Here is a 27,532-nt window from a genome sequence, read left to right on the forward strand (position 1 = left end):
GAATACATTCAAGGAACATTTCCTGACAACAAGGTGGTGTGGTGGAGAAACTCAATGTGTCAGGCAGTAACAGAAACATCCATCTACAGGAGGGCATTATAAACACATTTAAACACAACATAAGGGAAATGGGGGCATATAAGCCTGCCTTTTCTCCAAGGACTACAGCATGGTGTAGCTTATACAATTGTGGAGGAGGATGGGGTCTAAGGTGAAACAGAAAACAAAAAGATGGTGTTTGTATTTCATACACTACATTATGCAAAAGTTTTGTTTAGGGACTCTATGCCTTTTATGTACTATATAGAATATTTATAATTGCGAGAGTTTTGTTGGTGTCTTTGATGTTGAATCACTGGTACATATAGATGGTGGTCTATGGTGGTCAGACAGACGTGGGGTAAACAAAGAACAGTGTCCTACTGCAGTGGGGGAGTCTGCGGGGCCGCGGGGCCCACACACCTGGCTTGCTGGGCTTGATGCCCATCGGCTGGAAGCCAGTGGTGAGGATGGACGAGTCGGCCACATCAGCGTCCAGACCCTCCTTCTTTCTGCGGTACACCAGGACCACCACGATCAGGAGCAGGGTCAGGCACAGAGCCACTGCCACCATGCCCACGTACAGAGCCACGTCTTCTGCTCCACTCACAGCTGTAAAACATAAAAGAAGAGACACTAAATAACATTATATTCTTTTAATACTTTGTTGTAGTCCAAAGAGGGAATTTCAGATGATGTAGCCATTCTTAAAAAAATAAAATCCAGAGTATCAAAGTCAACATGCATTGTTTTGTAGAGTAATCTCAAATACACACACAAATTAAGGACACAAATTACATGACCCATGACCCAGAAATACCACAATCTATATCCATTATGACATTATTATAATACAGTTTGATTATGAATATTCCAAACACTTGTATCTTAACCTGGCATATTCTTTTCCCCTTTGCCTCTGTCAAGTCTTCTTACACCCTTCAAAAATCAGACAGAAAAATGATGGATTTGGTTATGAAATTGTAGCACCTCTTATTCAATATCTCTCTCACTCCTGAGCACAGAAATTTCTTTATCCAAAAGTACAGTACAAGGCTGACAGCTAAATCTCGACAAACACCAATGGTTGGGTTTAGTGTGAATTTATGTGTGTTTGGCAGAAGAATGGGATTTTCTATGGCTGTCTCTTGGGAACTGGGGTGAATTTGGTTAGCGTAGGTGGAGGATGCTCCTGAGGCTTTTTGTGGAGGGCCATTGTCCTGGGGAGGCATGGGGGCGGTGTGCTGTCAACGCTGCACAGTCAAAAGAAGCAGCAGTGGGAGGGGACTGTGCCGAGCAGGAGGCCTTTGAGGGACACAAGACGACGTCAAAGGTTAAAGTCCCAGAGGCTGCTGTGCGGAGACTTAACAAAAGGGAAGATGGAATGAGGGAGGTCGGCTGCACTCAAAAAGAATTAAAAAAATGAATAAAAATTACTGACATAACTGTAGTGTGTGCTGAGAACTGCTGCCATGTTTTATGAGAGATTAGGCAAAAATCAACATTGTTAATTTGGTTACAATAGTGTGGAAAAAAACAGAACAACAATCGCTTTGGCTTTGAAAACAGGTTGAGGAAAATGAGTGGGCCAAGTTCAAATTATTGTTCTAGTAAAACATTCTGTTCAAAATGATATGCAAACACGATCAGGAAAAGCATGGCTAATTTTGAATAGATTTGAATGGTTTCAGTCAGTCACTGTCAGTCTCACAGAATCAACCTCACAGAACCCTAAAAAAACTGTAATGTCAGATTCAAGTCCATTTCATTGTAAAATGTGGTGACGCATTCAAGTAGTTAACATCAGTATGCATGCATATATTTAACAAATTGGAGTTGGAGTTCTGCTATTATTCAGGCATTAGAACTTATAAGATTGGACCGATGCCTTTTGCAGAGGTCTGAACTCTTCAAAATCTTCTGATTTTTCTTTTGTGCTTTGTTACACTTTTGTTGGCTTTGAGCAAAAGAAGCCAATGTCAAAGGTGAAAGTCCCAGAGGCTGCCTGGGAGACTTGGCAACAAAAGAGAGGACATAAAGAAAGAGGTTATTTAGGATGAAAAGATATTTTAAAAGACCAAAAATCTACTTTAAGACAGGTGGCATATGTCATTTAAAATTAAGAAAATGAGCTGCAGTGAGCCCACATTAACTACAGATATTTTTGACAAATATCTTGCAGAACGTCATGGCAGCCTCCCACAGCTGCCACACAGGAACATGATCAGCTTCAGAAACACAGATTTGACAAGTTTTAATTGGTGTTAGTCAATCTGAGACACAAGACTGGCACAATTAAATTAGCTGAGCTGAAACAGAACATCACAAAATATGGCCCCATGAAATGTATAGTCCTACAGCAAGGACAGCTAGAACAGGTACTCATTGAGTTCATTTAGTAAATGCACAATTCTATTTCCAGCTTTATTTCTAGTTACACCTGTAAGAAAACATAGCGACAGACATCAAAGGTACACTATGTAACTTTTCTGGCGAAGTGTTTACCTGCTTTACATAGAATGATATTAAACTTGTTTCTTTCCATGCAGTGTATGCCATATGGCATAATTGGCAGTTATTGTTAAAGGGATAGTTTGGGTTTTTTGACATGAATCTGTATGGCATCAGCAGTGTCGTGCATCCACACTGACTTACCATCAAACAGCACCGGGTGAACTGAGATCCTGGCCGGTTTTGGTGCTGATGAAAATAGTTTGGAAAGTTCGCTGGGGACATTAAAATAAAGCATTTTTCTTCTCAAAACAATATGTGTTCAAAAGAGTGATATATTTGCATCACAAATCCTTCGTCCTCAAAAAAGTCAGACCTCATTATCGCTTGGCACTATTTTCTCTCCTTTTGTATCATTGCGCGCTGCCACCAGGTGACAGCTGCGCCTGTTTCACTTTGTTTACTGCTCGGAAAGTTGGCGACAACATGTCTGATTACGACACCAACGAAGAAGACATTGCCTTTACCACAAAGCCAAGGGGATATCTTTAAGAACCCGAATATACGGATGCTGAAATTCGCCAGATGGAGTTAGAACAGGCAGAGAGAGAGAGGAGGGACAGAGAAGTGGTACAAGTTAAAACTGGAGCCACAGCTGGAGCCATGAAAGACCGGGTGAGCGACAATCACCATCATGTCATTTAGAAACTCGTATACAGCTAACATATAGCCTATACTGTGACTGGAAGCATGGACTACTAATAGAAACATGGAATCATCCACACCTCCACGTAGTTGCTGCCAATAGTGTAAGCGACATTTACAATAGTAGTAACAGTCTACTTATAACGTTACGTTTTGTAGAAACTTCACTGGTGATAAGACATTGAGTGATTTGCTGCTGATTCTTGATCGCCTGTCCGCTTGTAAACATAGTGGCACCTCTTTGTTCTTACCAGGGGTACAGGTACAGCAGTGCTCTTCAAAACAGATTTCTTCCTCTGTCCTGAGCATGAAGGAACATATCTTTGTCACTGAATTGCGCACTGCACACATTGCACTGCACACATGAAGCTTTTTTATCTTTGGTTTCTACATTGAAGCCTAAGGCAAGAAGCCAATGTCGCCTCAGAGCAATGTCCATGACAGGAAAACGGTGAAATGTGTGCGGAGATTCAGCCAGATTTTTGTTGTTACAGCCTGAATAATCACAAGTCCGCACCATTTTTTAGATATATTCTTATGTAGCTTATACAAGCTTATATACTTATCGCTCTAGCTCTCACGTTAGCTCTCTCACGTTGCGGCGGTGTGCGCATGTAAACACTGCCGAACAACTGAAGAAAGTGATGGATCCATACGTGGCTGTCACCTGGCAGCAGCGCGCAGTGATACAAATGGAGAGAAAATAGTGCCAAGCGATTATGAGATCTGACTTTTTTTGAGGATGAAGGTTTTGTGATGCAAATGTATCACTCTTTTGAACACATACTGCTTTGAGAAGAAAAACGCTTTATTTTCGTGTCCCTAGCCAACTTGCCGGACTACTTTCGTCAGCACCAAAACCGGCCAGGATCTCGGCTGACCGTGCGCTGTCAGGGGTAAGTCAGTGTGGATGCACGACACTGCTGATGGGGATGCCATAGAGATTCATGTCAAAAAACCCGAACTATCCCTTTAAGATCTGTGAAGAAGCAACCCTGCTCACTGCAAGAATGGATATTTTCAAGATATTTGTAATTTAATTCCATACTGTGGAACATTTCAGGCAAAGTAAAAATATTTCCTTAGAAACAAGTGCAAAGCAAGAGGCGGTTACCCCTCAGAAAGGTAAATGATACAGTTTAACAGACTATTTCTAGATGTATTGCTTTGTAAATCACTTATTATGCTTATGAGCTATTAATAAGATCTGCTGAGACTTTTTGTGTTGACCTAAGGGGGGTTAACTTTAGTTTCGTTTAGATTGATTTAAATTATAGTAATTTTAAATGAATGAATTCTGAATTTATATTAAAACCATTTATTGTGCGAACTGAATTTGATCTTATATGCACACAGGACTGGACTGAATTTATATCAGCTACATTTTTCCCATACTGCATCCATTTTCACCATATGTCCTTGCCATCTCCTCATGTCTGGAGGGAAAAAGAAAAATCAATTTCTTTGCACAAATCCACCCGTCATCATATTATTGCATAGTATTTAAGCAAAATGGCAGATGCACTTTTATGAGTGATTATCTCTGTAGAATCTGATACCTTAAGTAGCCGGATTATGTGCAAGCAAAACCTTAAATGCAGGCCATCGTAACACCAGATACCTCTTGACATTTAATCAATTGTGAATGACTGGCTGAAGAGAAATACAAGCTTGCCTGTGTTTTCTTAACTTACATTTCCATCAGAGCAAAACATATGGAATAAATAGTCTTGAGGGATAGGTTTGCTTTTATCTTATCCATTTATCTGCTTATGGTTGATGGTGCACCTTGGGGAAACATGCGGGGAAGCATTTCTATAGTCACTTCAGAAGAGACAGTGGCTGAATCCTCTCATTAAAGTTCCCAAATCCAATTGCCTTGGCGAGTCCAAAAGGCCAGACTGAGCTGTGATATTTGGAGATCAGCTGAACAGCCCATTGAGGGATGTGCAGACAGACGAAAGGGGAGCAGGGAGTAAGTGCTGATTGGGCAAACACACTGGGACTTGTCAGTCTGTTTGCTGAATGAGGACAAACCAAAGGCACATGGCTTTAGCCTGTTGGCAAAATCAATTTCTCTTCTTTAAATACAATTTGTGCAAAGGTTTAACTGTAGAAAATGCAAGGTACTTTATTACATATATAGATTATTAGAACTTGGAAGCTACTTGGATGAGCAGTCATATGTATTAAATTCGACATCCTTTGCTATGAACCCTTCCTGGACAGACAAATTACTGCATATATCATTTGATTAAAGGTGTGCTGCATAACCTTTCTGTGGAGCTGTTATTGTAATATTCCACAGCATTGCCTTAAACATATCAGTAGCATTTCATTCATTACCATTTTTAAAAATTATTCTTTGCATTGCGGCGTTCTCTCATTTCCATTGAGATAAAAATGTAGATACAATATATATTTGGAAACTAAATATAAATAAAAGACTAGACTAACTTTTTAAACAGGTCTGGGTCAAAATATAACAATCATGCTCTCCACATCTTTCTTCATTAATACCCAAGCCACCAGTGGCTTATCAGAGCATCAATGAGTGAAGTTTTATCTAACCAACCAGGTGTGCTCTACAGCACTGACCAGCCGCTGCTCTCAGCTCCTCTGGCCCCATTCATCGATTTTCAAGATCCAGGCCAATAACCGAAAGGACATCCATCACACTGTAATTGACATGGCTAATCACCTTTTATAATTGGATGGCTTTCCCTTTAGCCTCTTTTAAAGCAGCACTACTTTTGCTCTCATTTTTGCTGATTTGCTCCTACTCCTTATTATTATTAGCTGCTTACATACTAGATTTTTTGGTTAATGCCAAAACATACAGTAAATCATATTAGGTGTATATGTCGTGTTCATGAAGTTAAATTATTATCATGCAGAATATATTTCACATTTCAGGCCAAACTATACCTCTTATGAGGATGTCAATATTATTCAGTTAATTGATTATCATGATTTTACATGTCACAATAAAATTGTAAAACTAATAATTACAAAAAATGTAAAAGCCACTCATTTCAATACAATCCTATATAGTCCAAATTTTAAACCTATCTATCTTTCCGTCTATTTATGGCACATTAACTCTATTTTATCATACGGAAAGTTTGATTTCAGAAAGCTGGGCACATACTGGAGGAATGATAATTTACTGGACAATGTGAATGAAAGTGTTTTTTACTGTGTCTATAGGTATTGATAATCATGAATAATTGTATAATTGAGATACTTTTTTCCACACACAAAAACTGACAATAAAATTTTATCTTGTGATAACATAGAATACTTATCTATCACAGAATAACTATATAAGAAGATCTCTCTTATAGTGACTCTTCAAACAGTCCCTTTTTAGTGCCCCTCCCCCTTTAGCCTCTGGTTTGATTGTCACTCTATTTTTCATTTCCACCTGCCATCACTGTGGGACTTTTGATTTTCCTGGTGTGATTGACACCCGCCAGCAGATAATCTGGAGATGTGATGAGCCGTTTCCACAGCTAACCCGGGGCCAAGTCTCTGTTTGTTCTCTCCTCATGGGCTTTCAGTGCTGCTTCTCAGACTCACTCGAGGGCCAACTGCTAAGGGATCACTTTTGGACTTGATATTGAGCTGTACAGACTCGAGCTAGCTCATGTCAAAATCCAAAGTACTGCCAAAAGTTTTAGAGAGATGTGAGAAAAAAAAACTATTACTATTTTGTTTTGAAAATGTGGATCATGATTTTTCTTTAGCTGTTCTGCACATTTAGAAAAAGACTTTACATATTCAAGTTGGGTCTCAAAGTTTTTCATTTTATTCAAAATATTATCTCCCAAATTCTGTGCATTTAGTAGGATTCACTTTTGAACTTGGTATCAGCCTGTATAGTCTCACAATTCATCAAAACATCCAGTGTGCACTGCTGCAGCATTGGCAGTCAGGACAATGCCTGCTCCTGATAGTGCTCTGCTCACTCTACCTGCTTTTGCTCTTCTCTCTTTAGCTGATAAATAAAAGCACTGCCGCCTCCCGCACCCCTCGCCTGCGCATTTATCAAGAGAGCTGAGCATATATCTCGTCCCATGGCCAATCCCAGTCACTCCCCCCAAGATGAATAACACTGGAGTTCTTAAGGTCAGGGAAATATGGCTACTAAAACTCTCAAAGTGAACGTGACCATTACTATCGCCACAATACAGTCATCCCATCCCTCAGCCAGAGTCCCTCTAAAATATAGCCCCAAAGAAATGCACAGGCATTTTTCAAGTAGCGGTGACCCTGCTCCAGCACCGAGAGTGGCTGTTCCCTTATCAAATTAGTAATAAAAAGTACTTAAGCAAAAACAACACAACTTGGACAGAAACTTTCCCAAGCCACTGAAAACCAAGGGTTAATCAATGAGAAATAATTCAACCGGGATTTAAGACAGGACTTCACTCGGACTACAACAGGAATAAACTAAACCAGATATCTTTTTAACGTAACTTAATGTCCCAAAATAATTATTCAGACATGTTTTATGTAGTGATGACCTTGCAGCAGCAGAGGCCACTCCCTTACCAAATAGTTCTAAAAATATGAATATATTCAGTGTTTTTGCAAAATAATTTCCGAGCAACAAAAACGGGAAAGCTGCTACCAATTAACTTCATTACAATCATTACACACATTAAGCTAAATAATTGTTTTTATGCAGCACTAATTTTCTGTGCCTGGTAATAAATGCACAATAATTTGTCTTACTATCCTTTTGGTGCCCTCTAACACCTGTCTGGAAAAATGTTGTCACGACTACAGATTTTATCTCTGGGTTGATTGCCCGAGTTTAACATGTTAATGCAAATGATGCTGCCTTGGTTAAACCTGTTATTTTAGGGTATGTTAACAAATGTTGCTTATTGCATTTGGTTTTTATATGCACTTCTTAAATTATAACATGTGTCTTGCCTATTCATTGTTAGCAGTCTTTCCCAAACAGAATATGTTGAGGAAAATTGTGATATCTGCAGACAGAGAGATCTTCATGGATATAATAATTTTCCATCACATTCATTGTTCAAGGACAACTTTAACTGTTGTTTTCACCAAACAATGGCTTGCAGTCCAAACTTAACTACAAAAATAATGATTATCCACTAAAACACAAAAGACAAATAAAACTACAATGTCCAACTGAAAGAAATAGAGGGGAGAACAAACATTTATTAACCCTCTATTCTTTTAGCTTCGCTTTTTAAAATTTTAATTATCTTATCCAAGCATACATGGATTTAAATATGTTTTTTTTTTCTAGTATTTATTTCAGACGCCCTTCCTTACTTTTCAAGGAGTAGCCCAATAAATACACTGGCTGATCGCCTAAAGAAAGGTTCAGCTTTTGAAATTAAAAGTCATGTTTATTCTAAACCTCCTCAAAGAATTTACAGCAAGGGCATCCACTCAGCAGTTTTATCAGTATAATGTCTGTGAAGGGAGCCTTTAGTTTTCCATAAAAGCTAATAGGCAGCCGTTCTGGTTGAAGTGTCGCTGATGCTGACAAACAAAATCACGCTGCCATTTCGCTTATTCTCATCTTTCACACATCGCCATTGTTTCTGCAAACACATCTGCTGAGGACAGATTGGGGCATGTATTCTTCAGAGCTTCATTGTAAATAGTGGGTGTATGAGAACAATGACTGGCATCTATGTGGATATATCTTGCTTCTCTGGAGATGAGCTACTGACCTTTGATGATGGGGCTCAATGTGTTTCCTGGTTCACTGCATTAGGCCAACAGAGACTATAGCTGGGAACAAGGCTATATATATATATATATATATATATATATATATATATATATATATATATATATATATATATATATATACACACACACACATACATATATATACATACATATATACATACACATATATACACATATATATACACATATATATACACACATCTCTCTCTCTCTCTCTTTCTCTCTCTCTCTCTATATATATATATATAGATATATAGATATATATATATACACCGGTACACACACACGCACGCGCGCGCGCACACACACACACACGCACAATGTTTCCATCCGCATATACGGTAAATTTGAGTGAATATTCATCCACCCCCACCCTCGCGGCGCACTGGTCTATCTGATCACATCAATCAGCGCAACACACATAATTTAATTTAATAAGTCACTGGACTCACTGTTTACCAGAGATAATACTATTTATAGAATTCTCTCTTTATTTCCATGCTTGCCTGAAAATAATTGTCTCTCCAAGTGCAATTAAATGCAGTCTAAAGTTACCTAGGACGGCACTGGGACCGAAGCAAAATTTAAACAGAATGAAAATAGTACTTTGGCTGTAACCTGTTAAAATGCATCTTTCCTGTTAAAAGTAGTATATAATATGTACTGTGCACTGTCCCACTGTGTTATTAAATTAATAAACTAAACTAAAATAAAAATAATAATTCTGCATACCACCAATTGCACCTATGCTACCATTTGAAACCCTGTGCTGTACAAGATGCCACCCAGAGACTGTAGATTTCTGGGTGGAAGACTGCAATAGTCTTCAGTCTTTGATATCTGTGGGGAGTGACAGATCTCTCCTTTAATGTCCATCTGGTCGGCAGTGGACCCCGCGGTGCCGCCTCAGCCCTCCGCGGCGTTGCCATTTCAGATCTTGACAGAATGCACGTTGCTATGTAAATGGCATCGCACAGTGCTCCTGCCTTGTGCTGCAGCTGCTACACAACACTGATTATACATGTATACAAACACAGATGTGTGCTAGAACAACATAGCACGGTTGTATGTTTGCCTAATTCAAAGTGACTGGTTACAATGGAGGCGGTGTTATGGTCTAATTCTCCCCTGTAACAATAGGTCAGTGGGGATTGCAGTGCAGACACAGGTGAGAAGACTGGATATTACTGAAGAGGTAAAGGTCATGCCTGTTCAAATTAATTATGTATTAGTTTGCAAAAGGGCTCAATAAAAAGCTCCAATTACCAACAATTTAAACCAAAATATTAAATGGGATTTTCTGTGATGAGGTTATATTTTTATTCTTCTTTTGTTGGTGGGTGTTAAGCAAATAAACCGAAAACTGTAGCGTGTGAACTGTAAAAAGTGTGAAAACTCTATTCTTGGCTCTTGGAGCACATTTGGTACAGTAAAATAATTGCTAAAATCTATTCGGTCTATTTGGTTAGAAATAACGTTGTGATTATTTTACCAGGCAAAATAAAGGTGCACTGTGCAACTTTTCTGGTTGAGGGTCCAGTACCTGATTGTCTCCATAGAAATGTTATTACTTTGTGTAGAATGTTACATTTCAAATCTGTAGAGAGTCTCCCCATTCACAGAAGTAACTATTGTACTTTTGAACAATGTAATGAATAAATGCTAGATGGATATGTTCAATGTTATACCATGGAATATTCCAGGGAAAGCAATAACATCTCCACGGAGACAAGCAGGTAACGAACCCTCCACCAGAAAAGTGGTGCAGTGCACCTTTAAAATGCATCTGCTACCTGTACCTCTTGTACTGTTAAATTTTTTAAAACCTACACTCTAAAAAGTACTACAAAAACCCAGCATGCCCTGATAACACTGGGCTCATCTACGCCACCTGTTATGAGTCAGAGCACATTCAGTCATCAGTGGCTCAGCTATTATTAGCCAAATCAAACTAAACTGCTCCCTAATTATGTCTCTTAGAAAAAAACAGACAATGTGAAGCATGAGTCAGGTGTGAAAGTGGTGAGCGGCGTGAGTGTATGTGTGTGTGTGTGTGTGGGGGGGGGGCACTCACTCTGGGGGCACTGCTCGCTGGTGCAGTTGAGGGACTGGATGTCGACGCCCTGACAGTCTTTGCCCCCTGTGCCAGGTGTGGGCTGGGTGCACTCTCTGGTCCTCCACATGGAGCAGTCTGCTCCACATGCTGACCATTTGCTCCACTCGCTCCAACCTCCGTCCACTGCAACATACCAAAATACACCAGCTCCATCATTACAAATGCTTTTGTATTCAAGAGAAGAATATTGATTGTGTAAATCAAACTGCATAAGGCAACTTAACTTATACAAAAGTGTAAGAAAAGTCACAAGCTGAGGAGGAGGTGAAAATGTTAAAGCAGTGGTGTTCAGACATAAACATATTGTATGTTACACAATGTAAAGTTAAAGGTCTTCAGTATATCCAAGTTTTTGAGGGATAAAAAAATACCAATTCAAAAACAACTGAATAATTGAATAATGAAAATGCCTCAAAATATTGCCTGTAAATAAGAAACAAGGAACACCCATGAATACAATGAAGTTAAAAAAATACCAACATGTTGCAGTTGTCAGATGTAAAGCACTGGTGGTTAATAAAAAACGTATTCGCCCTAGAACTAGTAGATTTATGCCAATCCTAGTCTCAAGGAACAAGTCCATTAACTTAACCATAACCCTTTTGCGAAGCTGAATTAAAAGAAAATGTTAGTGATATTTTACTTCATCATGTGAAATGGGAACAGGCAGATGTCTTTGTTTTTATTGTGTGCAAATCAATTTTTGAAACTTGATAGTGAAAGCACCACAGGCCATGCAAATCTGCATTTACACACAGTATCCATATGTAACCACAGAACGTGTCAAACTGTATTGCCGCGAACCATAACATCCTACATCTTACTTTTTGTTTATTTGGGAAATTTGGGTTGGAAATGAGAAGCTGTACCACACTATGTAAGCTGAATATCAGGTTCTCCATCGGTCTCCAGAAAAATATTGTACTTGTGTTACAGTTGTTACAAGCAAAATATACCCAAGCTTGTTTAATGTGCACTATCTACTGCATATTTCCATATGAGCCACAATGCCACTTACATTACTTTGCAAAGAAACAAATAGTCATTACACCAGCAGCTCTATAACTTCAAACATTGTTCCATATCAGCATGAGGAAAATGGAAATCAGCTGGTAATAGTTGTGGTACCCTGCTGTACGAGGAACAGCACTCACATACACACACACACACTCAGATGGAGAGGCCATTTTGAGAAGGTGGGGGTAATTTGGCATCATGGCCTGGGAGGAGGCGGTGGCCCGGAGTGATATTGAGAGTGACACAGCGCAAAGCCTGGGGAAGGTTACCATAGGGCTAATGGGAAAAAAAGCAGTAATGAGCTCTCATGGGGGAAAAATGCCACTGTCTCGCACTTTCTCTGTCCCAAATGTAAGGGGGGGGGGTAGCGGGTCGAGGGTGGAGGTGAGGGCGGGGTGGAGATGTGGGATAGACCAGTGCAGACTGCATACATGGCTCCATGACAGTTACTGATCCCAGGCTGTGAAAATCTTAGTGCTCATTAATCCCAGTAATAAAGAGGTCAAAGGGCGAGACCTCTGGAGAACAGGTCAGACCCGTCACAGATTAAAAAAAAAACATTCAGTAGTGTCATGGGCCTCAGGTAGGGTGGCTATCCTGTTAGTTATAGTTCCACTCCCCCGTGTTGTTAGGTTGAACAGATGACAAGATAAATAAAAAGTATGGGTCCAGGGAGGAAAGAACCAAGGAAGAAAAATGATGAGTGTCCAGATTTCCAGCCAATATCCATGACTGAGGTTTAGACAATAAAACAAGCTCTTAGTGATAGCTACAGTTTAAGTATTTTGCATTTAAAGGATCCTAATTTGTAAAATGCTTCCAAATTATATGGTTTGAAACACAATTATCCAATCTAAAAAACTTGCAAAAGTGCAATAGGTCGCAAGCCTGACAGAAACAATGCCAAATCAAAATGCAAATCTGGCACCTGAAATGCCAAGCCAGGGGAATGGCAGATGGAGAAGAACAATGAACTGTAGTCAAATCTCTCTGGTTACGTTTTTTCAACCAAAATTTTGTAGTGAAGAATGGCCCAGGTGTGCTCAGTGCTCTGGAGCAAAGACTATGTGAAGGATGCTGACACAGCGCGGGCCTCTGCAGTCGGATCCATTTGGCAGAGCGAGCAGAACCAATCAGATAATTGTCCTTGTTTGGCATTGAGTGGACCCATCCGTGGGCCAGTAGGCTGATTATCCAGGCTGGGAATGAGAATGATTGAATAGTGAATTACATCCTAATGAATATATTATGTCGCCCCTCGGTTTATCCACGCTAAATGTGAAACAAAGAGCTGAGAACAACAACTGCCCTGATGAGGTGATGAAATTCCTCCTCTGAATCTCTCCACAAGGCAAGACTAATGCCCATGCAAATAACCTTTTCAAACAGTGTGATTGGGAGGAAAATTGTGGAGCTCATGGTGGTGGAATGAAGAACAGCAGAGATGTGCCTGCCATATGTACTTCAGGCAACATGCTCATAACAAGGTTTCAGAAGAAAAAATAAAAAAACATATGAGAAATGTTCTTTCATTCCATCCAAACATCCACACGATAGAAAGCTATACACTTATATTTTCTTGTTTTTCGACTGGACATTTATGCCCTACCTGAACCATTTTCTTTACACATAAAAACTGTTATGTACAAACACTGTGGTGCTTATTAAATCCCCAGAAAGATGTTATTAACGGCCCAGCCAAGAGCCCCACAGCCGCTTTTCAATCACGCCTCACAACAGGTTTCAGGTCAGCCAGGTCTCTGAGGAGGTACAGCTGTACAAAGCCCCAGTGGCAGGTCCCCATTTGGACATGGCAGCTAAAAGGAGCACGGCTATAGGCAGGAGGTGGGAGGCCTGTGTTTGAGGCCAAGCTCTTCAAAATCACAATGGCCGCTGACTGCCTTAGCCTGAGATCATTGGACACCCATGGAGCCTGTGTCCTCGAGGGGAACACAAGGAGGGAGACAAGCAGCACTGGGAACAGCAGGTCGCCCATGCTCCTTGCTCCTGTCAACACACGTGTGCACAGCAGCCCCCACCCACTAGCCCACAAAGGAGAAAGCATTTGGGACTAATCATGAAAAATTATGTTCTTGGATTGTCTGAGGCCATTTCTGTCACCACTTTCATTTGACCATACAAGAATTGTTTGCTAGATTTAGAGAAATAAAAGCGTTAAAGAGAGACTAGAAGGTGCACTTAACATTTTGGCGAAGGATGCCCATGGAGATGTTGGTGTTTAGAATACACCGTTTGGCATTAAAACTTACTGTCCTGCATTTTAATTACAAATGCTTGTACTGCTAAAAGTTCAACCTATAACTTGGTCTGATGGCATTACCTGCTTACCTCCATAGAGAAAGAAGAGTTTGATTCCATGATTTAGGCAGAGCAATGATCTCCATGGAGACAAGCAGGTGGCAGACCCTCCTCTTCAACAGTAAGGTAGTGCAAATCTAGTTTGTGCTCTGATTTATACAAGATAGGAATAAGGATAGTACATGGTGCAAGGTGAACATTACATTTTAAGCTCTAAATCTAAGGTCTGGTATGTTCTGCCCACACTGAATCCATTGGGTGTGGTTTTATTTTTTTTTATTAAATGGCCATGGAATGGTGACTAATTCCAGCACAGATAGGAACTTAAAAGATGCTAGTAGAAAATCAATAAATGGATAGGAGGCTTGTGTTAACTAAGCAGCAAGAATGAACTCAAATGAATGGCACAACATATTACAAAGATGTGCCCGCACAAATGGTGAATGAGTACGTGTTGTGAAGGCAGTCTGTCACCAGATGGACAGCAAAGTATTTTTCTTTGTCATTTCTAAGCTGTTATTTATACATCTCTAAGCTCAAAATGTGTGTCTATATTAATCTTCCCAGAGAAACACAAATGCTGTTTCCAAAAGCAGAGCCTACAGTGCAGACAGTAGACATAAGGATGCTAACTTGGATGAGGACAAGATGTACAAGCCCTGCACACAGACTGTTTGCACAGAAACGGCAGCTCCAAGTCTGTTTATTCTCCATCCTCAAGAGTCTTCTAGCTAGCCTCTGGGATCAATACATTAGTTAAATTATTCAGGTTAATGTTAGAGATTACCACAGCGTATGTAAACCTAAGTACATGTTACTATTGGCCAGGCATATTTATTTAGTGTAGTGTTTAAACTAGTTATTTTCAGACCAGGTTGTGTTTTGCAAAAAAAATTGTACGGTTTCGCTTGAGGCACTACTTTTTATTGGCAGTGAAATGTCTGCTATCACAATCAATGAGAGGATGAGGACAGCAGTCTGTGTTTCTGCGGGTACTTGAGTGTTCTTTCTGAAGGCAGCCGAATGCAGGAGAGTGAGGAGAAATGGAGATAAGCCGGTGCATAGCTGGACTGTTGGCTGTCTGTGCTGTTGATCTGCGGTACTTTGAGCCCCAGGCTTTAGCCAGCGCCTCCTCCACAGCTCCCTGTGTCTCTCTCAGCATGGAGCCCATCTGATCCACCACACAGGCCCCGCCAACTCTCATTAAACATGCTGAGACTTAGACAGACATACAGAAGAACCTCATGCTTCACACTTTTACGACAAGGAAAGCGTCCTTTAAGAACTTAGTACTGAGAACACCTCTCTCTTCATTCTGTTATGAGAACTGTTTTGTGGTTTACATTCACAATGCGAACTTGGTAGAATAACAAATCAAAATTGTAATATTTCATTGTTCATAGCAAGAATAATAAACAATAAGTCTGACAAACCTTAAAATGTATTCTGAGCCCAACTGGAGTGTTCCAGCTTCAGGCCCAACAATGCAGTCCAAACCTTATTAAAACATGAATAGAGCACATTTTAGAGCTACTTAAAATTGTGCTTCTGTTCACAAGTATTACATAGCAGAATAGATTTCAATCTCTTAACTGTTCACTCAGCTGACAGCATAAGTTAAAAAGGACAGACCCAGCAAATCCAAATGCCCATTAATGTGCAGAACCCATCTGCAACAAATTACTCTGAATCCAAAGCAGCAAAACAAAGTGTATTTTCTGAAATTCTTTTCAAGTTCATTAGCTCAATGCACAAGAGAGCAAATAGTCAACAAAGAATCCTGCTCTAGATAATTAATGAACTCTTGAAACAAGCCCCGCATTAAATCATGCAATTTTTAAAAGTGCTTCAGAACAAAGGAGCAGTGGAGGAAAAAAAAAACACTCTCAAGGCTAATGTAAAAAAGAACAACACGGCCTCTGAATCCAAATGGTGAATAAATGAATACTGTCCAGTTACATCATTGCATTTCAGTCACTGGTCTTGAATGATCAGATATCAGCCTCCAGTACATGAACAATGCCATTTTCAAATCCAAAATCCTCAAATTTACAGTAAATTCAAAGAGTCAATTCAGGACCAAGTGACTCAGAGTGATTGAGCTTGAGTTCTTAAGTTCACAGCAGTGTCTGGAGCCATCTGGAGACACATCATTGCAGACTACAGTGTGGTGACCTGCGCCCTCAGCTTGGGCCCGTGGCAGGTGTCAGCAGAGCAGGGCCGGGGGTATTCTCTGAGGTGTAACAGCCCAGTACAGCCGGACAACAGTGCTGATAGAGGTGCTCAGGGGTCACATGGTTGTGAAGATTCATCAACAGAGAAAAGGAGGGCTTTCTCTGCCTTCCCAAAACATCTTTACTGGGCGCATTTTCTGTCACAACACCAGGGCTGAAATTACACACATTCTCCTTGTGGGGCAGGAGTGAGGAGGGAGGGGTCTGCGCTAACAATAGCAGCTCAGAATGACATTAATCTCTGTAAGCTCATGGAGGTCACTATTCTGTGTTACTATAGGGGAATGTCAGGCGTCCCAGGACACCCCTCTCTTTCTATTACAGTGAGACCAAGTGCTAATAATTGCATACTCATTTGGATAGTACTCTGATGAAGGCTGTATTAGCCCTGCCCTCTCGCTGCCTGTATTCCAGTGGGCCATGTTACTTACACTCATGCTTGGCATCCAGAGATGTCTTTACATGGGAGATGTGTAACACAACACTCTGATTTACTCAGGGAGATAAGCTCTGTTTTAGGCTGGGGATGCTGTCACAGCTCAGATTGTGTTTCCCTGTGAGAGGGAGATCTCCTGCGGTCAGCATGAGGCATGGCCTATACATCCACTCACTCATGAGGTGAAAGCCACTGCAGCTACTGTATTCTCGCCTTTATTTGTTTGCTTTGTCCCTGCCATTCTTACACTGTATCTTGTTCCATCCCGCTCTTTGGTCCTTGTTCCAGCGTCCTCCTCTCTCCTCCTCTCAGTACTATCTGTGCCTCTATCACAGGCTAATGTGCCATTGCAAATGAAGCAGCTTGACTTCCATCTCGGGCTATAGCAGATCAATAAGAGCTGCTCACTATCAGGCAGGACACTGGGTCTGGTGCACGAGGGAGAGTGGTGCAGAAAATGAAACACACTTAATGCTTAACACATAAACATGGCACTCGGGCAGTCATAATTCAGCTTTTATGGCTTGTATTTACTGCAGAGCTGGTGCTACAACTGCAGGGGCTCCTCTGACACAGTGCTGTGGCCAGGAACATGTCTCTTAACACAGACAGGTCTCTGAATTCAAAGGTTCTGAACAACCCACCAGATTAAGAGATATGTGAACAAAGCAGGATGGTCATAAATCACAGTTAGCATGAGGTTGGTTGCGAAGAGTAATAGGCTGTGAAAGCAGCTAATAGAGGAAAACAACACAAGCACGGACTATGATAGGGCCAGGAGGTGGTAGTGCAGACGAGCAGCCAAAATAAAGATGAAGATGACTGCTGAATGCAACAAATGCAGAGGGGAAGCCACAGGAAGCCAAGCTCTACAGGACAGATGGGCGCCCGAGTTACCTGGACAGGTGGCCACACAGGCACTTTTCTGGACACTCTGCCCCTCACAGGATGTCCCTCCATTCAGAGGCGTGGGATTGGTGCAGCTTCGGCTTCTCTTCTGCCAGCCCCGCCCGCACACGGCGCTGCAGGATGACCAGGTAGTCCACGTGGACCAGCCGCCGTTGACTGTTAGAGGAGCACCCAACATGGAGGGGTGAGGGGTGAGGAGGGAGGGGACAGAGTAGCAAGGATTACCTGACATGCACCAAGGACAATATAATCAAGAGTGCTGTTTGGCTCTTTGGTTCTGCATAGTGAAACGAGAAAGCAAAGCAGCCCATTTGCCAGATCCTCAGAAGTGACATCCAACTGCAGTGAAAACAAAAGCATTTTAAGCAGAATCTTCCAGACATAAACAAATGTCTGTAGATAATTTTTACTGAACTTTGTCTGGCTTGAACAAACAACAAAACATCAACCAAAATGTTCAGCTCTCAAATATCTGAACCATTTATCATTCCCATATAATCTGTGTCATTAGTCTGACCCTGTTCTTCTCAGAACTTGCAGAAAAAAAAAAAAAAAAGAAGATTTGATTTGATTTTGGATGGCAGGTGAAACACTGATAACAATTCAAAAAATCCCTGATGAAACAGAGATACCTGGAAATACATTATACACATGTGGAAAAACAAGTTAAAGATAATGTGGCAATAACTTCTGCTTTGCACAAACATTAGATCTGTTGCATCCATACTCGCAAAACCCTATATTTCCTGCTCATGTTCGCAGTGAGTGTGCCCTTATGTACTAGACACTTTTCCATTTGTTGGTGTGAACATTGCAGGCGTCAATCCTTTTCTTTACATACATCCTTCCTAATTTCCCCTTCACTCTTTTCAAAGCTTGTCGTGGCTGAATCATTTCCTTGGCCTCTCTTAGCAATTGATTGGCCGCCACTGTGAGGTAAATTGCTAGGCAGCTTGGCCCCTGATTACCTCTTAGAAGCAGGCGCAGTCCCACCAGCCAGCCGTTAAAATGCATCTCTGCCCCCCTGTTGACCCCTTTAAAAAGTGGACGTTATTATGGTTCGACAGCTCAGATCAGCCAGTCTTGAGGATTCTAACACTTTCTGATAAATAAAGTTTTTCAATTTCCACCAACATGGTCAATATAGTTGTAAAGGTCTGGGGTTTAAAACTCCATAATAAAAAGTGCTTTATGTTACTAGCAATTCCTCATAAGCTAATAGCTGATTATAATGAATAGAAAATAGCGTGCTTAAGGCATGGGTTGTGGTATAATGTGTTTGGTTAGATCAACACATTTCATTTGTGGCCACTCACCGTGAAAGTGCACATGCCTGAGTTGTCAATGACATTCATGGACTGCTTAAATGTTCTGGCTCCTTCGCAGATTTACATTATAGTCCAATTCACATGAGAACCACTAATGTTTAGGAAGCCGAAGCAATGATGACATCTTACTCTTATTGTATTGTTCATGTGTGAACTGCTTGTAGCATTTGACTATCTAACAATGTAGAGACCCCTTCCTCCCAGGTGGTTTCATCTTCCCGTTTGGAGACTTCACCCGTATGCTAATATATGCAAAAATGTAGTGGCCGTGTGCACAAACCCCTCAGTGATTTAAAAATAATGCTGTTTCGCTGCATTTTAATAAAGGTCAGTCTATTTATCAAGCCAAGTCATTATTTACACACACACACACACACACACACACAGTTAAATCACATTCTTTACTGATATTGAAGTGACTCAGAAAGGTTAGACAGGGACAGAGTAGAGATTAGAGGTGTTTTGTTAAAAGAGTGCTTTGCCAGGGATGTTTCAAGTAAAAAAATAAAATAAAGTGGAGAAGTTCTTCTTTAACTGAACAATGATAAATTGCATACTGTATGTTTTTTTTTTTTTTGCAGCTTACTTGAGCCACTTCAGGGTCTATGCACTGTCCTATTGTTTATCATTATTCTTAAAAAACACAGGTGAGCAAGTATTAAACCATTAAACAGAAGTTGCAATAAAAATAGTATTCTAACAAATATATATTTATTAATATATGCATATAAGAGGATAAGGGGAGCAGTAACAACAAATTTTCAAAACATTTCCATTTTAGCAATTAACTGTGTATGCTATACAACCTTGCTGTCGCAACCAGCGACAAAGAAGCATAACATGCATTCTTCAAGCAAGGTTCAATTGACAATAGACCCAAAAATGCCAAATACTTCTCCTATATTTTTGCAAACACCTTTGACTTGCCAGTGCTGTCTTTTTTGACTTGCAGTTTAGAAGTCATTATTTACACTGCTAAGAGCTCAAGGCATCCTGCCATGGCAATAATAATGGTGAAATTGGGAAACAGCATGCCCACACAACATGAATGATCTGAATTATTTATTGGCATGTTGTTTTTAATATAGTAAAGACCTCCCATTAGCCCCTACCCCTCACCTGGACCCTGCACGAATAGAAAAAAGCAGCTGTCTCTTACCATAGACCAGGACGGTCGCTGAGGTGCTCTTGCGGCGTGCCACGATGTTTTTGGCCACACATGTGTAGTTGCCCGTGTCCGCCAGCCGGGCCTTTTGATGACGAGATTATGGTCAGCAGTGATGAAAAAATTGGGGTCGCTCACTGGGTCAATAACATCCTCGTTTCTCTGCCACTCCACCTGCAAAGATGTTTCAGTCAGAATTCACTGACAGAGTGAAAATAGACACACTCATGCAATTGTGCCGCAAGGACAGTTTCATTTGGTTATATTCAGTGGTTTCACGGGTGTCGTTTTGAACCACTTTTCCACTTCTAATACATGCTGGCCACTGCAGGGCTGACAACACAAAAGATAAGTAGATCTTAGCCAGTCAATAGTAATAACAAAATGTGTTTTGTAGAGACATTAATTAAGGTTAAAATTACGGAAAAAAAGGGAAAACTAAATTTATGATGATGTTTAGTAATTGCTTGAAGCCAAAGTGTGCTGGAGAAAGTTCCCAATGAGACCCCAATTTGCTAAATTCTGGACCTCATTAAGAATGCAGAAATCTTCAAATAATTTCCAGGATTTTTTTGCATATAGAAAGTTGGATAATTAAATATTAAATTTTAAACTTTAGTTCAGCCATAGAAATTACTTGTTCAAGTTAGGTGAAACTGAACACTTCAGCATTTTAGTAAAAGAAAATGCATTTCACAGTGTCCCATTTAATTAAGTGATGCTCATTATTTAACATGCGATCACTATTTTTGTATGACAATGCATCTGGGCCATGTTATTCAAGAATAAAGTGTTACAATGTCCAAAAAGAAAAAAAACAACTAAAACAAATAAATAAAAATAAAAACACCAATTCTTGACCATCTCTGTCTCTTGGTAGTACTCTGCACTGGCTGAAAATGCTTTGCACCCTGAATAATAGTACTTTGTAGAATGACTGTGACCTCTACAGAAGCCATAACTGATGTTTTGGTGTACTTTGAGATTGGCTTGCTTGTTTTCCTGCTCTCACTTGACCCAGTGCCGTCTAGAGAGAAGCTAGAGTGCTACAGTATTGTTGTTGGTTCTGCTGCCTGTTGCAATTCCGCATATAATTGGGCTCTCTTCCTCTTGTGCACCACTCCACAATTGTTTGACTTCTGCTCTCATGTTGTTATGTGTTTTGAACTGTGGTTGGCACCTTTTCCCCTATTTTCCCTGTCCTGACAGTGGTAGAGCTGTGATTGGCTGGTGTCCTACTGGTTGCCTTTACGTCCCCTTGTGAGGTCATTAGACAATTTAGTGTCAAGTTGGGACCAAGGGAAATACTGCAGTCCAGACCAGCGTAAGTCCAGTCACCCAAATACTAAAACATGCCCAACTTGGACACACTCAGACAGATGTGACGGCACTAAGATAGAAGACAGGAAGAAAGCGGCACAAATAGAGACATTAATTATGAATGGGCCTTTAGAGATGCCAAATGTGGACTGAAGCGTTTCCTAGGCTTTACCGACCTGATTCGATGAGCCAGTGTGATATAGGGCTTCACTGAGATGTAGGAGAGATAATAAATCAATAAAGGGAAATAATTAGAGGCGTAATTCATCCTAGTGGCGCACAGAGCTGCTCCTGAACCTAGACCTGCTCTCTGTCCTCTGGTAGGGAAAGAGTAAATGAATGGTGGATTTAAAAGGGCTATAAATAAGGGGCGTATGCGAGTCTCACCTCAGCCTGTGGCACTCCCTCGGGGGGATGGCAGCGCAGTAACACCTCCTGGTCCAATGCCACCTCTTTACCCTGTGGTTCCTCCTCAAAGTTCTTTCTTAGGTCTGGCGGGAAAGGTGAAAAAGAGAAGCAACCAATTACAGCTAGCAAAGTCACGCTGTTATGCATATATTTTTGTATATTGTATTTTTTATAAGAATTTACAGAGCCATACTCTAAAATGTACAGAAGAATACATACTGAAAACAGCAACTGCAAAATCTATGAAGAAAGCAATGTGTACAGACTATGTGTTTGGTAGTAAGTACCACATTATAACCCTTTAACTGATTAACAAGACCTTTCACAAAAAATGTAATATGCAACTTTAGTTCACTGACAATTCAATACATTGTCACATCTGGCAAAGAGAAGTTTTTAATGTTGTGCATTGTATATTGTCAGTTCTGTTGTGGTTGCATATTTTAGCTGTTTATTCACAATGCAATGTGCTTTTTATGTTAATTGTGCCTATTTCATGTTTAAGGTGCACTATGTAATGCAGGGGCTACTCATTTTAGCAGCTGCAAGAAACTGAAGACACGGAGGGCAAGCCTTGGGCACAAAGTTGGGCTTCAACATACATACATTTGCAATGTTAATTCGTATCTATGGAGTAAGACAAATACGCACAGATTTCTATTTTATGCGCACAAATATTTTTGACAGCTTTCTTACTCCATACGTATGTAATTAACCAAATTTTGATTATTCAACACAATGGTAAAATTATGAAATCCCTTGGCAAGCTACTTGCAAGGGGGCGGAAAGTTACTGGTAACTCCCAAGCTACATGTTGGAGACCCCTGATGTAATGTGTCTGGTGAGGGGGTCCACTCTGCTTGTATTCATGGAGTTGTTATTGCTTGGCCTACAATGTTCCACAGTCTGGCATTAAATGTTTATCTTTATGGAGACAGAAACAGGTAACCCTAACCCTAACCCTACAGGTATTTAAAGTTATAGGTCTTTTTTTAACATGTAAACACATGTAACTGAATAAATACAAGATGGAGTTTAAGTGTAATGCCATACTTTGAATCTTTAAAAGTTTAAACATCATGGAGATGAGCAGGTGACGAACTCCAAAAAAGTTATATAGTGCACTTTAAACAAACAGTAATGAATAACCAAAAAATTAAAATAAATCTTTCTTATTTTTGTGCATCATTTTGAACACTACCTTAAGGGCCCAAAAACCCATGTGTGTTGAGTTTTTAAAAGCAAACACTTCTAAATCCTGGCTTGTTGATCTTCCTAAATTTCCCCTCTCCTGATATGGCCGGGTACTAGCTCTGGCTCGGCATCTCGCACTCCAGTTGGTCCCCTAAGCCACGCAGGGATCGGTGGCACCAACCATGCCGCTTATTACCGGCTTCCTGCTTGGTTCAGAGATGCTTGTCTGCAGCCAGAGGGGCCCGGCATAAAGTGAAAGCAATTGCATTAGCCCTCATCCCTCCCTCTCCCTCCCCCATGCTCTCTCCTCCAGCATCCTCCAGCCTTCCATCTGTATGAGAGCTTGGAGCCGCCACGCCAAAACAAAGCCCTGCGGCGACTGGACAAGTGCTCCTACAAGCCTGGCTGCCTGCGCGGGGTCCAGCATTTCCTCTCATTGAATACTCTTACAACGACCACCGCCATATATATTTGGGGGTAAGCCAGGCTATGAATTACACCGGTAAAAAGGGCCACAGCCCATTTCCCACGAGGGCAAATCCATGATGCCCTATACCTGATGAGTTAGAGAAGGTTAGCGCAAAGTGGATATATTATAGCTTTACAGGACAGAGGCCAAGTGCAAGTGAAATCATACCCAATCATAGCCACTGTGACTTTAAAAGATGCATTGTGAGTTTACTGGGGAGGTCCATCAGTTGTTTGGGGTATTGTGTATGGTGCTAAACATATCCATCTTTTATTTTAAAACTGCCTGGTTTAGCAGAGTCACCTGCTTGTCTCCATGTAGACTGCAAAGTCCTATGCCTATGTGTAACATTCCAGGTAGGCCTGTCACAACTACTATTACTACATATTGTTCAATATATGAAAGCTGGAATAATATATTTTGTGTCTCAATATTTAATATATTAATATCTAATTCCAGGAAAAACAACATTTCCCTGGAAAAAGTAGGATTTGGACCCTCCATCTTAAAAGGTGGCAATGTCCCTTTAAGACTTTTAAGAATTTTACTACACTTGATGAGACTGGAGAGTTAAGATGCAGGCTACAGAAAGTATTATGAGTACATACTGTATAAATCATTATAAAAACACCTGGACAAGTCTTTTACATCAAATCGACTTCACGAAGCTCCTATACAAGTTGGTTAATGAGTGTTTGCTTGTACTTGCCAGACACTGCTTCATTCAGCTGTGCCTCAACTTATGCATATTTATATGAGATTTAACAGGCACAATGAGCTAAACTACTCCAATGTACAAAGCGCTTTTTTTTCCTAATAAAGCTTTTGAGGCTGTGGCTTGGGATGCGTCTGTGTTCCCAAGACAGATTTATGATAGCTGTGCAGTAATAAATTTCAGATCTGTTTTTATTCCACTGACTTTCATTGGGATCATTGCTGATACAGTGCATCCAGTGAATAATATGCTCATGAATACTCAAATTTAGTGTTCCACTTTTTCTCCAAGTCTAGCCTTGAGGAGACGCATTACTCTTGTACTGTGCGCCAGGCCTGACATTTGTTCTCATAAGTAGAATTGTAATCACTGTGATAGACTGTGGTGCATCAAATCAGAATGGCTCAGGGGCTAATTGGTAAATCAGAGTTGGACGCTCTCACACCAGCTATACTCAAACAACATGCGGTCTGAAAGCTAAATGGAGTTTAACACAGTGACCGTGCGCCAACATAATATAAAGATTGCTGTTAACTCTTGAATAATAAGTAGATTTCTTTAAACTTTTTTAAAAGAGTGCTGGCAATGTGAACTTGTTTAAAGGTGCACTATGAAAATGTTCCTGTGTGTCACCTGATTGTCTCTATGTAGAAGTAATTGCTCTGCCTGGAATGTTGTAGAGTATAGCATTAAAACTTGCTGCTGTTAATGCAATTACCTTATTGTCTCAATGAAAATGCATTCAAAATCTTAATGTGGAACATGCCCTTCAAAACAATAACATCTCCATGGAGACAAGCAGGTGGTGCATTCTCCACCAGAAAGGTTTATCTATTACAAACATTTTCTATGTTTGAGTCATAACAATGTTAAAGTTGCATTTCCATACATTAATTTGTGTAGGAATATTTGATTTAAAATCTTTCTTTTAAAGGTTCCTAGAGATTGAGATGTACTGGACAATTTCTAATGAATACATTTATATATCCGTAGTAACCGCAAAAAAACAAGAACAAAACAGAAGATATTATGTGGTTACGAGATGACAAGGTCAAAGTGTTTTCTACTGTAGCTAGAAATATAATAATAAACAAAATTAAATACTTTTATTTTACTTTGTCATAACAGATCATTCATCAGCGTTTGCTTTTGAAATTTGCGTATTTTGTAAACAGTTAAAAAAAAAAAAAAACTAAGATGTTTTTTGTTTTGACTGTTGCATAGTGAACTTACAAGCAATCCGGATGTAGGCTTTTTGGCTCTTCTGGGTTCCCGTTGTGCTCCATGCCACACACTGACACCAGTACTCGTCCAGTCCAAAGACCTTCTCCACCTGCTGTCTGGTGATTTCTATTGTCACCTGCATAACGGGCAGCACTGCAAAGACAATACAAAAACACACAGATAAGAGAGTGAAGAATAAAAATAATAGCAAAATGACCAGAAACATATCTTTAGCCAAGCTGGATTCTAGGATTTCTTCTGCAACTCTCAAACTAACGTGGCAGCATAAACAAGCAAAGGGTCATGGTCATATATAAACAGAGCTTGTTAGGTGGGGAAAATGGGAAGACCGTCTCTCAGCAGCTACCCTCGCTCTAATTTAGAGGACGTTAAAAACAACAATTGGGGAGTAACAAGAAAAATACTCAGCTAGACTTGTTTATTATTACACAGCTCCCATAAAGAAGGAAGGGCAGGAGGAGTTCAGTTTCAGGGATGTGCTGATTTAAGTAACAAAAGAAAAGCTAAGATATATTAAAAAATAAACATTTCATCTTAACCATTCAAACAATATAGATTTTTGTCTTTTTTGATATTTGAAAAGCAATCTTTCATTTCATCTTCTTTTGACCTGTTGTTCAGGACCTGTAATCCTGAGGTATTTTTGCTATATGGAACAGAACCTTAATCCCTACATGTACCACATAACTTTTTTGTGTTAATGATTGCAATATTTTTCTTGGATTTTCTATCTTCTCTATACAGTACGTGTGATGTTTTTTCTTTCTTTGGGACCATATAGAACCAGACAGAGCGGCCGTGAACCTTCATATGAGTGATTTACAGTCACAGAGGACACATCACAGTAGTGTATATTTAAGTCACGAATAGCGCACCACTTCTCAACAACCATTTACATAAAAGCACTTTGTGACACTTTCCCACTCCCCTTCAACACTTGATCTGTCTGCACTGATCATTTCCAGCTACTGGGTGAAGCCGACTCAAGCTTGACTAAGTGCCACCTATCAGACCATCAAACCTATACAGCAATTACATAAAGAACTGGCAGAGTATTCATCAAACTGGAATAGCCTTTTAGTTTTTTCTCAAACATTTTCGAGGTTAACTAGTGTACATGTGGTTGGAGCGATGAGCAGAGCAGAGTGGACCAGGCGCCAGCAGGCATGAGGCGGTAAGTGGCACGGGGAGGGTCAGTGGCAGACTTAGGTGCATTAGAGTCTAAATGTGGAAGATTTGGCTGTGTGCTGATGGAGGTGAATCCACGTCTATGTGCTGAGAATCCAGCCCGGAGCAACACCGTGAGCGTCAACAGCACTGCACACTCTCTGACAGAAACATTAAACCAAGCTGGGAAAGAGGAGACATATATACTAACAATTAAAAGTGTATGTCATTTGTTATTATTCATTAATAACTTAACTAATGTTTAGTTGATAAAAATCCAGTATTTTGTGGTTTAACACCAAAACAAAAGGAAAGAAAATTCTAATAACGTTTTTTGTGTTTACATTGCTTTGATTTATACAATATTTAAATTCTTTTTTTTTTTTTTTCATTGACTGACAGAGTGCCTTAATGAAGTATCCCTTAAATTATGTTTCCTTTTGATTACTGAAACTACTGAAAGATGCAGCTCTGTGTGAAAGTGGTAATTGGTGCGTAATATTCTGACCCATTTCATTTATTCTTTATTAATGTTCAGAGTAAAAATAAA

General features: G+C 40.2%; 1 protein-coding gene across 1 annotated transcript in view; it reads right to left on the bottom strand.

The window, feature by feature from the left end:
• unc5a (unc-5 netrin receptor A) overlaps positions 1-27,532 on the bottom strand; it is a 134,566-nt gene that overhangs the window by 22,246 nt on the left and 84,788 nt on the right. The window contains 6 exon segments of the mRNA XM_055159633.1: positions 463-651; positions 11,015-11,179; positions 20,459-20,551; positions 20,554-20,638; positions 22,172-22,275; positions 25,804-25,947. Of these exon segments, the coding sequence (XP_055015608.1) occupies positions 463-651; positions 11,015-11,179; positions 20,459-20,551; positions 20,554-20,638; positions 22,172-22,275; positions 25,804-25,947 (780 nt within the window).

The sequence above is a fragment of the Boleophthalmus pectinirostris genome, unplaced genomic scaffold, assembly GCF_026225935.1.
Source record: "Boleophthalmus pectinirostris isolate CB_2022bp ecotype Guang Dong unplaced genomic scaffold, ASM2622593v1 HiC_scaffold_23, whole genome shotgun sequence".
Lineage (NCBI taxonomy): Eukaryota > Metazoa > Chordata > Actinopteri > Gobiiformes > Gobiidae > Boleophthalmus > Boleophthalmus pectinirostris.